The sequence below is a fragment of the Doryrhamphus excisus genome, linkage group LG14 (genome assembly GCF_037039965.1).
Source record: "Doryrhamphus excisus strain RoL-2023G ecotype Guam linkage group LG14, RoL_Dexc_Guam_v1.1, whole genome shotgun sequence".
NCBI classification, from domain to species: Eukaryota; Metazoa; Chordata; class Actinopteri; order Syngnathiformes; family Syngnathidae; genus Doryrhamphus; species Doryrhamphus excisus.
The window spans coordinates 15,281,144-15,296,766 of record NC_136370.1 but is presented as its reverse complement, the minus strand read 5'-3'; the positions used below and the strand labels follow the sequence as shown (position 1 = coordinate 15,296,766).

Here is a 15,623-nt window from a genome sequence, read left to right as displayed (position 1 = left end):
AGGTTACTGGAATCTTCTTCCACTCCACTCCTCCTCCTCCCCCTTTCCTTCCATTTTGAGGATGCCCCACAGGTGCTCAATCGGATTCAAGTGAGGAGACATACTAGGCTACTACATCACCTTCACCTGCCTCAACAAGGCAGTTGTCATGTTGGGCTCCTTATCACGTTGGAAAACATGTCCAAGGGGACACATTTTAATGAACCGCAATTCCCCTTTGCTGGCAGCACTCATGCAGCCCCACAGTCCCCCCCTACACTGCTTTATAAACTGCTGTTTGTTTGTCTGTTTAGGTTACTTCCTTCCAAAACCATGAGTGAAACTTGGAACCACAATATTAACGACCTCATAAACCCCAATTTTTTTTACATAAATAAAAAAAGACTCGACTTAACACGTTCAATAAAATTTTATTGAAAAAAAAGTACCAATAAACAACAGGAAATCCAGAAAAAAGATTTGTAGAGCAAAGCTCCATATGTACAGCATATTGCACTACGTAACAAATTGTCTTTACTTCCATAATATATCAACAACCAAAAATACATTTATAAACACAAAAATGAGTGCACAGTAGAGTCTCGAAAACACACAGTCAATGTTTACAAAAATGCTACATTTTCGCTGGGTCTCCTTTCTTGGTATACAGAGAATGTGTGATAATCAAGACTTCATTTGAAACTGAGCAGTTAAAAGGCATATTCCAGGGTTTGACAAATACATGTACACTTGATGTAGCCTGTAAAAGAAGGGTGACGTAACATGCTAAATGAACAACAGTGATTTGTTTTGGTTTGCTTTACACACGGCAAAGAGCTGTGCAAGGAATGTTTGGGGTGGGGGGGGGGGGGGGGAAATGCCCTTGATATCAAAGAGTCACCAGGATTTGTTAAAAACCATTTGATATAAAAAACAGACCCTTTTCTGTTAAGAAAATACACTTTAAGAAAAGTTAAGAAAGAACATGACAACGGAATTTTATCGTTTAAAAAAAAATTTAAAACTTCCTCAAAAACTTCAAATTGATATAAAGTGGACTACAAAATTCAAAGACACTGACGGTTTCCATAAAAAACAATGTCCCCCACCAGGGATGCTCCACTCTTGATGCGCGTACGGTACAACAAGAGTGCAGCTTGGAACGCCATTCTAACAAAAACACAGGGCACCATGGCAGATTGTTTCCCTTTCCAATAAATCAAACGTGTGAGCCAACTTGGCCAATGCACAGATATACAACTGATGTGAGGTGACATGATCAACCATCAAGCAAGACAAAACACATAAATGGACCCATTGGATCTACAGAAACAAAGTACTTTCCAGTGCATGTTGATTACAACACCATAATCAAGATTAAGGGAATTGAACACATAAACCAACACCCTGTGTCTTGAAGGAACATGAATGCAGCTCTTTTTATGCTCTCGGATGTATCATTAGTGACGGTTGACTGTTCATTAATTATAGGGCGAAGTCATGTCCTGTTATAATTATTATACAAATGAATAACTACATTGAAGCTGCTGCTTTTCTAAACCACACATAGAGATTCTAGTCAGGACTGAATTGAGCGGTAAAGAAAAATGTCTGAACTGGTTGGGCCCATCCCTGGAAAATCACAACCTTGAAGTAATACTCCACCCTAGATCTATTTTTTTTTTCCAGAATCAAACTGCCTCTCTCGGCTTGAAAGGTGATTGGATGATGTCAGGAGTTGTTGTCCTAATGAAGAGCTGCAGTATTAACGCAACTGATACTGTATTGGAGTTATATAAAGAATCAAAAACGAAGTTCATACAGTTGATCCCCACTTTTGCGGGACGTACTTTCCATGCCAAATTGCAAAATTCCATGACTAATTCATACGGCCATAAAAATATCCATCAACATTTGCAATAAAAGTGAATGATTAGATGAGATCTCTCTTCAATTGCCATTGTTCGCAAGTGATGGAGGCTCCATCCAAGCTAATTTCCCCATTCAGGTTTAAGTCCTAAGTAGGCCTCACAGATGTATTAAACAAGTATAAAATGTATCGGTACTCATCACTAATGAACGATAATGGATGGAATTGGAGTCATGCTGTAGCCAGTCACAGCGCACAGCTATGGTGTGTTCATGGACTGCCAAACAAAATGCTTTGTTTGACAAAAAATAACTGTTGTGAAGCATAACGAGATACAAAATGTGGGCTTTTTTAACAGTGGTACATACAGAATATGCCGTAGATTTGACATATTATGACATATTTAAAAGTTATTACAAACTTAGTGTGAATGAGTAAAAGCAGGACAGTCATTCATTGATTCATTTTCTAACGCTTATCCTCGCGGGGGTGCTGGAGCCTATCCCAGGAGGGATACACCCTGGACTGGTCACCAGCCAATCACAGGGCACATATAGACAAACAACCATTCACACTCACATTCAAACCTATGGACAATTTGGAGTTGCCAATTAACCTAGCATGTTTTCGGAATGTGGGAGGAAACCGGAGTACCCGGAGAAAACCCACACATGCACGGGGAGAATATGCAAACTCCACACAGTGATGGCCGAGGGTGGAATTGAACTTGGGTCTCCTAGCTGTGAGGCTTGCGTGCTAACCACTCGTTTGCCGTGCAGCACCTTAAAAACAGGATATATTTAGAGGAAAAAACTGAACATTTCTGTGAATTTGCTGTGCCGTGAATACTGAATCACAAGCCTACGGGGATCCACTGTAACCTGATCCAGTTTAGCATCTAGTGAAGGGGTGTGTCCAATGTAAAATTAGCCCATTAAAGTAAATTTTTAACTAAACTGCTGCTCTTCATGTCAGACAAACAACTTGAAATTAGTGAAAGGTTGGGAACAGGCCCGTCTAAGATAACAAGAAGCGATCGCACACACGACTGTATACAGTAGAAACAGGCAAATATACAAAAAACAAAATAAATAAGAAAGGAAAAAAAATAAATTACAAAGAGAGTGAAGCAATGAACAATAGGCGTATCCTTGAGGAGCAGTACAAAGAGGACTTGAGGTTGCATTGATGGGACGGGGTGCTACTGGAACTGGCTCAGCGTTGAGGATCCGCAGGAAACTACAACCACATTCAGTGCACGTCGCACACCTCCTAACTACACACTCAGTAGCCCCCGTCCTCACCACCTACAGACGACAAGTCAACCCCCTTGGCTCCCTGGTTAAACTGTACCTTTGTGAGAACAAATCGGGATTAAAAAAACAAAGCGACAACCCCTTGAAAAGATGAGGTTTCATCATAGGTGACGACACTGCTCTTCCTCTGACCGTGTAACTGATTCTCAAGGTCACCAGTGGCCAACAAAGCCTTGTCCCTGAGATATGTCGATAACATGAGGAAAGCCTAATAATGATGCAGTGATCAACTTGACACATTGTTAGGAGCAAGTCATTACAGACCCCCTGATATGTATTGTTGGCCTGTGTTCATCAATGGAAAAATAAAAAAAACAAACATCTTCGACAGTGTATTTCAGCAATAACAACTAACTAGTCTTCAGTTTGCACAGTCAGTGATGGTGGTGCGGAATAAAACTGCCTCACATCTGCATCTGAGCACCAAAGACAATACGAGGGTCACCCCACTGAATACAAAGCGGGTGGAAATCCCATTAGAGTTGCCTGAGAGGAGGAGATTCTGTTTCTGTTTCACAGATGGACTGTTTGGTGTCGAAAACAATACAGAAAACCACGGCCACACACTCTTTCCAGTCCAGATCCGATAGACTGCGATTAGTCACATGTCAACACTTGATTGAAAAATGGGACATTGTGGCATGAAACTGACCGAAAACCTTCATTTAAGACAGGGCTGATCAAGGTAAAGAAGTGGAACTCTTAAAGGGTGAACTAGTGCAAAAACAGTGGATCCACGGCTCCACTTCAAGGGCATGGAGGTCTGCAAATAACATGGATAAAAGACACAGCAAGAAGACACTCAACAAGATGGAAGAGTCAGCGGTGCTCTCGTTGAGGATACCATTGGCTTGACTCGTGTTGTCATTTCTTAAAGAACAAATCAGAGCACTTCGATCTTGCGTGTCTGTGACTGGATAGTATTACAGCAGATGGCTTGATACACCACATGGACGAAAATATTGGGACACTTTGACATGAGGGAACAAAGCAAAAAACAGCTTCCACCCTCCTGGAAAGACTTTCTATGAGATGTTGGGGTGGGGGTAGTGGTCACCATAACCTCTAGACCATGCCAAAGGTGTTTGATGGAGTTGTGGGAGATCTTCCATAAAGAATCCCTTCCAAGCATGCTTTTAAGGACCTGACTTTGTGCATGGAGGCACAATCATGCTGGAAGAGGAAACTAAGCCCACATAGTTGGAAGCAAACTAACTCCCCTTTGTTAATTACATCAGAGTCTCAATATGTTCATCCATATAGTGTAAACTTCTTAAAAATTAATAATCCCCACTCCTTATATAATAACCACAGTTTATGCAGTCAGAATACTTCTTTACAAAATCACTTTTGCTAACTCCACCCCCAAGACTTCATGGGATATCACTAAATATTTGTCTTGGTGTGCAGAGAGTTCATCTACAGAAACAGCTCACGCTATTGCAAGAAAATGTTCAAAGTAAATATTGTATTACAGCAAATGGATGAGTAAAGTAAGAGAAGAAGAGGGGGAAACATATTAAGGTAAATGCAACCATTCAGGTGAGGTGCAAAACGCTTTGTTCTGAGAAGTTGCCTCTTTGGAAATTAGTAAATCAACTTGAGTGGTTAGCTGGAAAAACTTCACAAAGGTAGAAAAAAAAAACACAACCACATTTTCCTTTTGTTTTCTAACCATCGTGTAAATTCTCTCAATACTCTTTGTGGCAGAAAACATTGAATAAGGCATTCCCAGGGTCTGTGGAGGTCAATAGAATGAATACATTGTGAAGTGCAAAAAATTGAACACAACCATGGTACTGTACAAAACCACTACGCCACACTTATAGCAAAATATGAACATTGTCCTGTAGAGGAATCTCGGGGCATCATGGCATCTTCTTGAAAAAAATTAAACCTTGTATAAAAGTTGGTTGTCGCCGTCCCGCGGTGACCTTTCTCATCCCTTCCAACACCCAGACTGTGCCGCTACTCCCCGCAAACAGACCCGTGTTAGATTTGACAGTGCCATCGGGAGTCCAGTTCCTCGTGGAGATGATTAAAAGAGACACGAGGTGGGAAGACTGTCTCACCTACGTCTTGCTCCGCCCCGTCCAGCAAAGACGCCCCTGTCAAAGAGCAGGCCCAACAGAGCTGTGGCCAGGCGCCACCATAGCAGCCCCTGGTTCCTTTGGTTTCGATGATACTGCAATGACAAACAGAAACCAATGTTGGCTCGGCACCAAGTCAAACACAATCAAAAAGCACGGGGTTTTAAATAGGCTCAGACCGTAAACATGAATTTGTGTTTGCTGTCCGCCAGTGAGCACAGTGAAAAGGTTACAGCGGCTGAGACCAAACCACATGCTGAAAAAATGATGCTGATATTTTCACAGCGGTCTTCCTATCACCACCTCAAACAAAGTATTTCTTTGTGTGTGCTAATCCGCCTCAAGTCAATTTCTTACAGCAGACATTCCCAGCTGTAAATATGATGATTTAGAATATTTCTGAGGGTTAAGCAGCAGTGGTGCAAAGGGAGAGTCTCAGGTTTGTGTTAGCCAATTGGACTGTGTGTGTGATTAGAGGGGATCATACTATCTCAGCCATTGAGAAGCTGAGATAAGATAATTGCACCAAACGGGATTAGGGAGTTCTTGATGAGAGGCAGGGAGCTTTTGGGAAAGACATCTTTGCACGAGAGCGGTACAGTAGCAGCTCATCTCTGGACAAAAGGCAGACCCCCACCAGGACTGATAGTGCTACAGCTATTTCAGAACAAGATTCTAAGGGATTGATTTTGCTCTCTGTCTACTCCTACATACATATATGAAGTGGAATTCAATATTTCAATATATTTTCGATATGTGGATATTGTCCCTTGGTCAACAAATACAGAGTAACCTCAGAAAACACCCCTGGGGTTACATAATTTGGAATTAAATGAACGTTTTTATGAGAAATAAACCTTTTGACTGCCATCATGCCTGATACTACAGTAGGAATGGGTGATAGAAACCATCTGCAATGGAAACTATATAAATATGCACGATAATGCATGTTGGTGACGCAATCTAGCCATCAAAAGTGAGAGTGAGAGGCTGCAACAGGTTCTGACATACCATCAATATAATAAGTAAACAGGAGGAGCTAGTGAAAAAGTTGGATGCAACATTCATTATTTGAACTTGGTTTGGATTTAAGGGGTCTGACCATCAGCAGAAAACTATACTTGGCAAAGAGCGTAAAACCACATCGTTGAATATGGGCGCCATTTAAGACAAAATAGCAAACTACATTTACCGCCTTCTGTATCGCTTTGCACCTTTAACTGTTTGTGGCACGGCACTACTGGAAAGAAACATGAAATATTTGCCTTATTCTAGAAGTATTTCCTTTATTTAAAATTGCTTTAATTGAAAAATCTGTGTGCAGCACCAAATGCTGCAGGCTATTTTGTGCAATATAAATGTTTTCATCGGAAGTATGTGCGTACAACTTGAAGAATTTTCTTTGTTTAAAGTAGCCATGACTAATACAGTATTACAGTAACCCTTCCTTTATTAACATTACACCAGTTTTTGCTGTTTTGTTCTGTTCTGTATCTTATATGTCATTTTATAACCTGGGAGTAAAGCTAGCTGGTTGTAGTCTCTTTTGGAATGGTTTGCAATAATGCAAAGAATAGAATAGAAAGAAGTCTCCGCAGCAAATGCTTGGATTTTCTTTTGTTGGAATCCAAACAAAGGTGAGGTAAGAAAGGTAAGTAAGCTTCCCTTGAGTTTCCATTGTACATGCTTGGGGGGTTAACCATATAAAGAATGTGCTAAAAATAATAATACTAATAACTAATGACTAACTAATAATTAACTAATAATACACTTTGTGTGTTTCTGTATGACATTTTCATTAAATAAACTCTGAAGGACACCTGTGTAAGTGCTACCTCAAAATAAGAGATGGGCTGCTTATCGGCCACTGTGTTGGCAATCTGGGGTTCCCATGACAATGGCAATCACAAATCTACCTTATCCAACAAACTTTTCACAATTAATAAATTATTTACAAGTAATTAATACATCCCTAATAAGATCAAACTGCTTCATATTGTTTGGAGAATAATTTTCCACTCAGGTAGTGTCTCTTGGCTATTGTTTGTGATAGTAACATCGTTGATTGACATGGCTATTTTGGGTGCAGGCCAACCCTTGTCAAGTGTCATTGAGTTTAAACCTGAGAACGTCTATGCTTTTATAATTGCGTGTTGAATGTTTCAAGTGTTGTGTAAGCTTGGCTGATTGCCAACCACAATCTCTGCATCTTTATTACCAACCAGGTTATTCACAGTTAGAACGGAGAGGTAAGACAACAAAGTGAGGGGTTGTTGTGAGTTCTATGTACAGTCTACCTAATGTGGAGGAATAATAGATAAGACACACTAATTTGCTTCACGTAAACAAAGGTAGCATGAAAATGCAGATCAATCAAGTGTGGATGAGCTCCTTCTGACACATCTGTGGGATTGTTCAAGCTAACGTGTCTGTGCTTGGTAAGTCTTTGTGACTGCGTATAACAGAAGGCCACAGTTATTTGGCTAAATGAACACAATTGGGAAATCTTCAGCAATGACGTACAGAAATTAAGCAAATAAATGTAAATTGTGAAGACACGGCAGCCCAAAAAACACTGAAAACAACTACTGCCTCATCCTCGCTTACATCTGATTCAAAGGATCTTGCAGATGAATCAACACAAATCAGCATGTTGACTATTAATCAGTTATTGTGTCAAACTGCGCCAAAGGCCTAAATGTAAACTGAAGATTAAAGTCAAATTACATCAGGCGCGCAGCGTGAAACCACTTTCACCAGAACAACAGAATGTGGACTGTAAGAATGTCTATGAATCAAAGAGTGTGTTTACTACAAGACCGATGAAGGAACATTCATCTTTACAAAGAGAAACAATACAACGCCTTGACAGTGACCATTTGCCCTCTACACCCTTAAGCAGGGAGAGTGACACTGAGACAGAGCGTGGCGAGCCGAAGCTTGTCGCAACTTCGAAATAACTCATGCCACCAACTGTCAAAATGAGGCTCTAAATTTAGCCAGCGACAGCTCTGCAGAGTCTAGCCAGATGCTCTGTGTCGTCACTCGAACGCCCCGCTGATGTGCTTTATCAATGTCCCGTGTGGGCTGTTGCTCAAGCCAGCTGCTGCTCACAAACTCTCCCTTATCTCTGCAGCAAAGCAGGCCCGCCTCCAAGGGAAAAAAAAAACTCACCAGTCAAAGAAAAACAAACATAACGTGGAGGACAACTGTCAACAAACGGGTACCACCACAAGTAAATAGCCAACTCTTCGGATGCATTTATTTCTTCCCGTCTGCAAAGTGCTGTAATAAAGTGCTCTCACTGAGATAAAGTCATGTGCATTTCTGGTGAACACAGACAGACACACGCACGCACACACACACAACAAGCTTTCAACACCTCCTATCGAAAGCACCAGGAGTCATATCTGAAGAAAAAAAACATGGATGAAACCCAACTCCGCTCCTTGCCCCGTGCAGGCTGGAGCCGTCTTCCTGCCATTGTGACTGTCATTATCGCCACGTCTCAAATGGCGGGCCGGCTAATGTCTGCAATCCTCTGGCGACTTGAGTGTCCCTTCCAGCCCTCTCTTAACAGAAGAGCAATTTATCTGTCAGCATCCTCTGGTGCTCCTTCGCTACCTAATCCCTACTTTAGCCAAGGGGGCCACAGGCTCCCACGGAGGACCCTCGCAACCACGGCGCTCCCAGATCCATCAAACAGACGGCCGTCCAAGCACTTGGAAGGCTCAGGGACAAGTGTCTGCTCTGAATAACTGCAATCACCCACTGACAGCAGCAGACAGGAATGAAAACGGATGAACACTAACACTTTTCTTGAGTAAGGGAGGCTTTTTTCCCTTTGTAATAGTGAGCTTACACTCGATGCTGCTAACTGATCAGAGGAGCGGGGGGCCACTTTGATATTTTTCATTTTCATTTTTCTTGCAAATGTTTATCCAAAATCAGAGAAGGCGCCCACTGACTGTATACACATGAGAAATAATGTTTCTGCAACTTTAAGTTTTTTATATTTTTGGAGGTGCACACCAGTGTATGAGCAGCAGAGCAGCGTACAAGCATATTCGAGGGTCAAAATGTTTGCCATGTGCAAAAAAACATGGACATGCTGGTAGGTCTGACTAATGCACAACTGCACCACGTAGTTATGAAACCATCTACTGAGGCTGTATACGTTCAAAACCACAGGCTCACACAAACAAACTGTACTTCCGGGATCACTGCTCTAAATAACCACACATATTCCTCATTCTCCTCACAGTGTGGCAACCATTCCTATTCACCACTGCACAACCTCGTCATTCCTCTCTTTCAGGATGTGACCTCACCTGTGCTCCAGCCTCACTGCTGTTTACTCAACCTGAGCCACTTCCTCTGCTTGGCCGTTGTCGCGCGTCAGTGGGCCACACTACACTGCAACACTCCTGACGTGAGGTTTTTGTGAGTGTATGTTGCCAGAGTCGGGATGCATGAGTCAGTGCTGAGCTGCAGCGGTGTTATTAACTGCATCTTTACACATGCATGGGAAAATCACTGTTTCACACCTCAGCACTGTGGATTTGTAGAATTGTATGTAGGAGAAAAAAGGCTTTAAGAAGGGGTATCCAAACTACTGCCCAGGAGCCCATTTCCAACATCTGTACTGTTTTGTACTTCTTAGTTTAAACACTAGGCGGAGCTACTGTATTGAACAAGGCAGTATAACAGAATTGTGGACAGAATTGGTCAATAAAAACAGAATCCGTTGTTATCATGGAATCTCACAGAAGTGTCCACATGAGGTGAATAAATGTTTGTGAGTGCTCCTTCATGGTGCTATTTCCTCACTAACACTTTCCACACTATCCCACCCCCTCCCTGAAGCGGCCACCTGAAATGTCAGCTAAATCATCTTTGATTAAACAGCTATAGCATACAGAGTGGAAAAAAAGAACAGAAAAATAGATCAAAATCTATGATGTAAAGAGACTGTTAACACATAATATTATCTTGAATAACTACGTTTTGTTTAACCTTTTTACAAGCTGTAACAAAAATATATACAAGTGGCCCCCAACATTCTGTGACTTTTCATTATGAGGCCCTTGGTGGAAAAAGTTTGGACCCCCATGCTTTAAGGCAAAAGTGATATCTGCAAGGTCGAAAATCTCTTCCGCGATGCTGGTTGAGCTCCACTGAAAGCATGAATTGATGTTTGAAGTATCATTTTAAAATGTACCTTTTCATTAAAATAGGAAAAGAATGACTCGGAGATACGCCTCATGCTCTTATTTTTAAGCCTTCTTAGCTGCCACCTAAGTGCAAAAAGAAGTTAGCTACTGCAAAAAGCAAATAGAAACTAACAACACCACTATCTGGGCTTCACCTTATTTAGCCAAACAATTTTCCCTCATATTCAAAACGGTATAAGCTTTGGGCAAAGCAACACTGTACAGTAGTTGATCATTTGTGGTTAATTCCTCATGACCTCATTGACTGTTGTACAACCCCCCCTCCTCCTCACCCCACATATGTGTGTGCAAACGTCTTATTATGGTTTCTTGGCTGACCACTCCTCGCCCAGTAAAGGGGCTGAGTGGAGACTCCCTGGAACCACAGCTGTTCCCCTCGGGCTCACGCGTTCGGCTTCGGGTTTCATGTTTACACACTCCCGCCACTTCTGCTTTTGTTGTGTTAAAATATATTATTAACCTCTTGTGCAACAGGAGACTTGAACTTTGCACAAAACAAAATCTCCAAAGGAGGTTTGTGGAATAGTGTGTGTAACAGTTTTACAACCCGCACATAAAATACATAAAAGTGATGCTGTGCAGCACAGTGACTCTGTGGACAGTGTCACCCTGACCACAGCATGGTGTGTTAAGGCCAGGCATCCGCCATCCACTTGCCTACATCACAGTCCACGGAGAAAACACGAGAGGGGCGAGAGAGAAATAAACAGGAAGAGGAGGCCGGGGGAGGGCTTGGTGAGGTGGGGGAAGGGCTGTCCTGGTTCAGCTTGTCTTTGGCTTGAGGGGATGGGAGGGGGGGTACATACACACACACTGCCTCTCCAAAGCAAATATGGACCAAACACAATAAAGAAGAACAAACTTTTGACCCAGCATAAGTCTTGCAGGATTAATGGGATATTTACAAAACGTTTTTTTTAAAGTGCTGGATGGCTTACCTTTCTTAAACAAACTGAGCTCCTAAAGTGTGACACACTTAACAACTTTCAGTTTGTAATAACATATGGTATTATGAGCTAATTCATCAGTTCAATCGCATTAATTTATAGTTGTTTGGATACAAAATGTGTCAGTAACATGAGTTAAACGACATCACAGAGTAAGGGTTAGGCTCCATTTACCACATTTCATCTATTAATTGGCCACTTGCATGTTTGCGAGCAAAATAGTAACCCCTCATTAAACAAAGCAGTACTATTCCACTACATCACACAGTGAAAAGAACAGCTCTATGATAGTGTCTACTAAGGTTAAACATTTTTATTAAGACCAAATGTAAGTGGATGCTGAGATGTTAATTCCCAGTATTCCCAGTGGTATTCCGCTCAGCTTTGTTTACAACCCCAAACATACAATGAAGTAATATAGTAAGGGTTGAATATCGTAATATGTATTGCTCATGTGTTTGCAATCAGGGATTGCAGTCTTATTTGTGAGTCAGCGTGTATTTCCTTACTATTTGCAAGTGTTCCCGATGAAACTGGTCTCCGATCAGCTGGAGTTTCTGACCGATGCAGACCTCCACGCTGCGTGCCACAGGCTGTCGCTGGCGTAGCTGCTCCATCCCGTCGTCGCTCTCTCGCCGCCTCGCCTCCTGATCCCTAACAAGCTCAAAGTTTGCCGGGAAGTGCAATCGAAAACCTGCGTTGCCTGTCGAGAGCAGAGGTTGAAAAGTTAGTATTTACATTGAGAAAATATGAGCAAAAGCAGTGATACCTGATGTTTTTTCATGTGTCTGTCATGATGATGATGTGCTGCCAGAACCGCAGAAGAAGTCAGCCTGCTTGGCTTCAAACTGAACTTTCACAGCTGCTGTGTTTTCATTTTAGCCAATCAGAGTGAGTCATTTTACAGTGTTAAAAGTCACACTCACCTAATGTGATTTAAGGTCAGTTTCTATCGTCGCTATGGAACAACCCTGCAATGATTACTTGTACAGTATATGGTGCTATTGAAACTTTGCTGTCACTGATAATCACTTACAGCCTACTCACACAGGTAGTCACCCCTGTCATGTCCGCTCAGTCACAATGGCAGCCCGGCGCCTTTTGAATAGCAAAGCAGCTGGGCACACTCCATGCGTGCCATAAAAACTCACCGTGATCACGACTATCAGGCGCCACGGGTCACATCAGTGCAACACGCTTACCCATTTCTCACAGTCAGTCTCACATTAAAGCTTCACGCTTGGGTTTTATAACACCGCCTCACACGCACAAGAAAATGTTCCTCTTTCCCATCACAGTTCCTTGTCTGTGATGTGCTCCGACTCACCGTAGAAGAGTGGTCTTGGCTCCTCTGCGACGCCACAGGGCAGCATGCCGTTGTTCGATGCCAGTACAGGGCCAGGTGTTTGTGTAGCCCGCTCCTCACACTTTATCTCCTTGAATGTGGTGTGCCAGCAGTGGGGGTCTGGCTCAAACACATCATCCTCCTCATCCTCCATGCGGGGACTCTACACGATGAGCACACTTGAAGGTTAAAAAGGGTAAAATATGAGAGATTTATCTTAAGATATCTTACTAATATTAACAGTCATCCTTGTAATATGATCCCTGCATTTATTAGCACAATAGACAATCTATCTAGTTTGTAATGTCCTCTAATCAATAAAACCACAATGGACAAGCTGGGAAAGAGAACGAGCCTCCATCTGTGGCTAGATAATAGTTTTCGTCATTTCAGTGATGGAACCACAAAGTTCACTGTAAGTTAAGTGTGGTCAGGAAAAGTTTTGTTTACATAGACAACAAATGAAAGCTTATTTTGTCAATGCCGACCCTTGCATCAGATCTATTACCACCGTATAGAAGGCAATAAGGGCAGATATCACTTAACATGTTAACAAGGCGTGCACACTTTAAAGATAATACCAAATCTTGGATTTGTGCTGCCAAATGGCAAGAGGTGCACTTCTCCAATGACAATGATGAACTGCACTCAACCCTGAGTCACCAAGGGAGTCAAGGAGTTATCAAAATATGGGTGAAATACAAGTTCCTTCACCAGCTAATCCCAGAGTCAACATGGAGTTGTAATACAGGGTTAGACTACTACCACACAACCAAATTAGGGCTCACAGAGAAAGAGTAATGACAGTCTTGGTGGAAAATGTTCAATCTCTCCCTACTCTGGCCTGTCTCCTTGCCAACCCCCTGACATGAAGTTTTCATTTTTTTTTCACCCCACACAAGCAGATTGTGTCCTGACCCTATGTTTTATATATACACTTTGTGCCTTCACAATCAACACTGTGTGTAAAACCACTCTATGCTTTGTTTAGACAAACATATAGCAAGAACCTCAGAGCGCTCAGATGAGCCACACAAAACACTTAGCAGATAACCTGAATTGCTCTCAGCACAGCAGTGAACAGTGTTTGTGTCATGGCTCCCCCTGCTGTAACAGACAATACAGGCAATGGAAGTAGTGGGGGTTGTGCACTTTATTTATCCTCCCGTCACTCTAATGTCATTTAGTCGAACACTATTATAAGCACTATTATAAGTAGCACGTTACTTATTTAGCTTGAAAAATAAACACTACTATATAACCCACATAATATGTGTGTGTGTATAAAGTATACATGTGTTGTATGTAACAGTTTGACACAATTTCTGTTTCTCAATGCGCTTTATTATTCAGTTGTGCCGTTATACGCGTGAGTTTTAACAAAATTAAGGTATGCTAAATTTTTAATTTTGTCACGTTTCACTATTATTTTATACAATGCTGTTACTTATACACTGACATTGATTTAAAAAGCCGATAAACATGTGAACACAGTTGCGGTTCCAACGTGTTTGTAATGGCACGCTAGGTACAAACAGAAGTGTTTTGTTGTTTATTTGCAAAAGCCGACTCGCCGGTACGCGAAAAAGGGCGCCAAATTGTGTTAAAACAACTTACCCGACTCACAGGCTTCGTCTTTATTACGGACTATGACTGGTAGAAAAAAAAGAACACCGACGTTAATATCCCGCCAGGTCAACCAAGTTTTGCCCGTATCTCCGTCACGACAACTTCCTTTCTGTGGGGAAAACTGCAACAAGCCGATTTCATTTCGCCTACGTCAGCTCCACAACTAAACTCCGCCACCAGGCGTGGCTACATCAGCTGTTAAACTCGCCCCCTTAAAGACGCGTACATTTATGTCGACCAATTACCGTACTCTCAAACGGGGACAAATACCTTCCCTTTAAGAATCTCCCGCTGTAACCAATCGTCGTGTTTGTTGTTATCCCGCCCCTTCAACGCGTATTCAGACACGTGGATGGGAAATTCCCACTCTCACGCGATCTCCTGCACTCTACTACAATCCTCATGTGGTCCCCAACACACACAGCTTCATAACTATAAAGACACGGAAATACTCCTGTGATATTTTTGGCGGGTTCGTGGCACACCGGAAATTTGTGCAAAACAGTCTACTCTACAGTATTATATCATTGCTATTTGTATCTTAATCATACCACCCAAATAAGTATGAAGCTAAGACAGTCATTCACTTACATAATGTGTTTGTGATGAATAATCTTAATAGTAATAATAGTAATATGTATTTAACAGTTGCACAATTAAACAAAATGCATTTACATTTGTGCTCTCATTGAATATTGACACACCAGTACACAATTTACATAACTTGCATGTTTTTGGAATGAGAGAACATGCAAACTCCACACAGATGTTCCAGACCCTTGATCTCTCAACTTTGAGGCTCACATGCTAACCACTATAGGTCACAATGCAGCTCTTGACAATGTCACTCAAAACAAAGTTGCATTATCTTTGCAAATGATGATGTTGTGCATTGCGCCGGATCCCATTCTATGGTGTACCTAATAGTGTAGGTGTAGTTTGACAGCTAACCAGCAACCTTACTGAGCTGATTCAAGTCTTGTTGTGAGCTCTAGTGCTACTGATCGCCACCCTTCCCCACGGGGCAATCACTGATCAATAAACCCACAGCCAGCTGGTCCTCTCAACCTCCACATTCTCCCACAGTCTTTTCCCCCTGCTCCACAGTCCTCCAGCTCTGGTGTCCTATCCATCCCCAAGAGCTGTGTGAAAAGTCATGGATCCCTGCTTTCTCTGTGTGCCAGCATTTGGACATACCGTGAGATTTTGTGCT

The 15,623-nt window shown here is 42.0% G+C and overlaps 1 protein-coding gene across 2 annotated transcripts; it reads right to left on the bottom strand.

The window, feature by feature from the left end:
* Positions 1-368: 368 nt before the first annotated feature.
* Positions 369-14,563, bottom strand: bmf1 (BCL2 modifying factor 1). 2 transcript variants are annotated; one of them, XM_058091167.2, is made up of 5 exons: positions 14,399-14,563; positions 12,764-12,960; positions 11,946-12,139; positions 5,238-5,350; positions 369-5,133 (listed from the first exon to the last, which is right to left on the bottom strand). In XM_058091167.2, exons 2-5 carry the CDS (start codon positions 12,933-12,935, stop codon positions 5,034-5,036), a joined length of 579 nt encoding a protein of 192 aa, XP_057947150.2. In that variant the 5' UTR covers positions 12,936-12,960; positions 14,399-14,563; the 3' UTR covers positions 369-5,033. The 2 variants fall into 2 exon arrangements, with proteins under 2 accessions (XP_057947150.2, XP_057947149.2); XM_058091166.2 differs by having other exon boundaries at positions 12,764-12,944.
* Between the last annotated feature and the right edge of the window lie 1,060 nt (positions 14,564-15,623).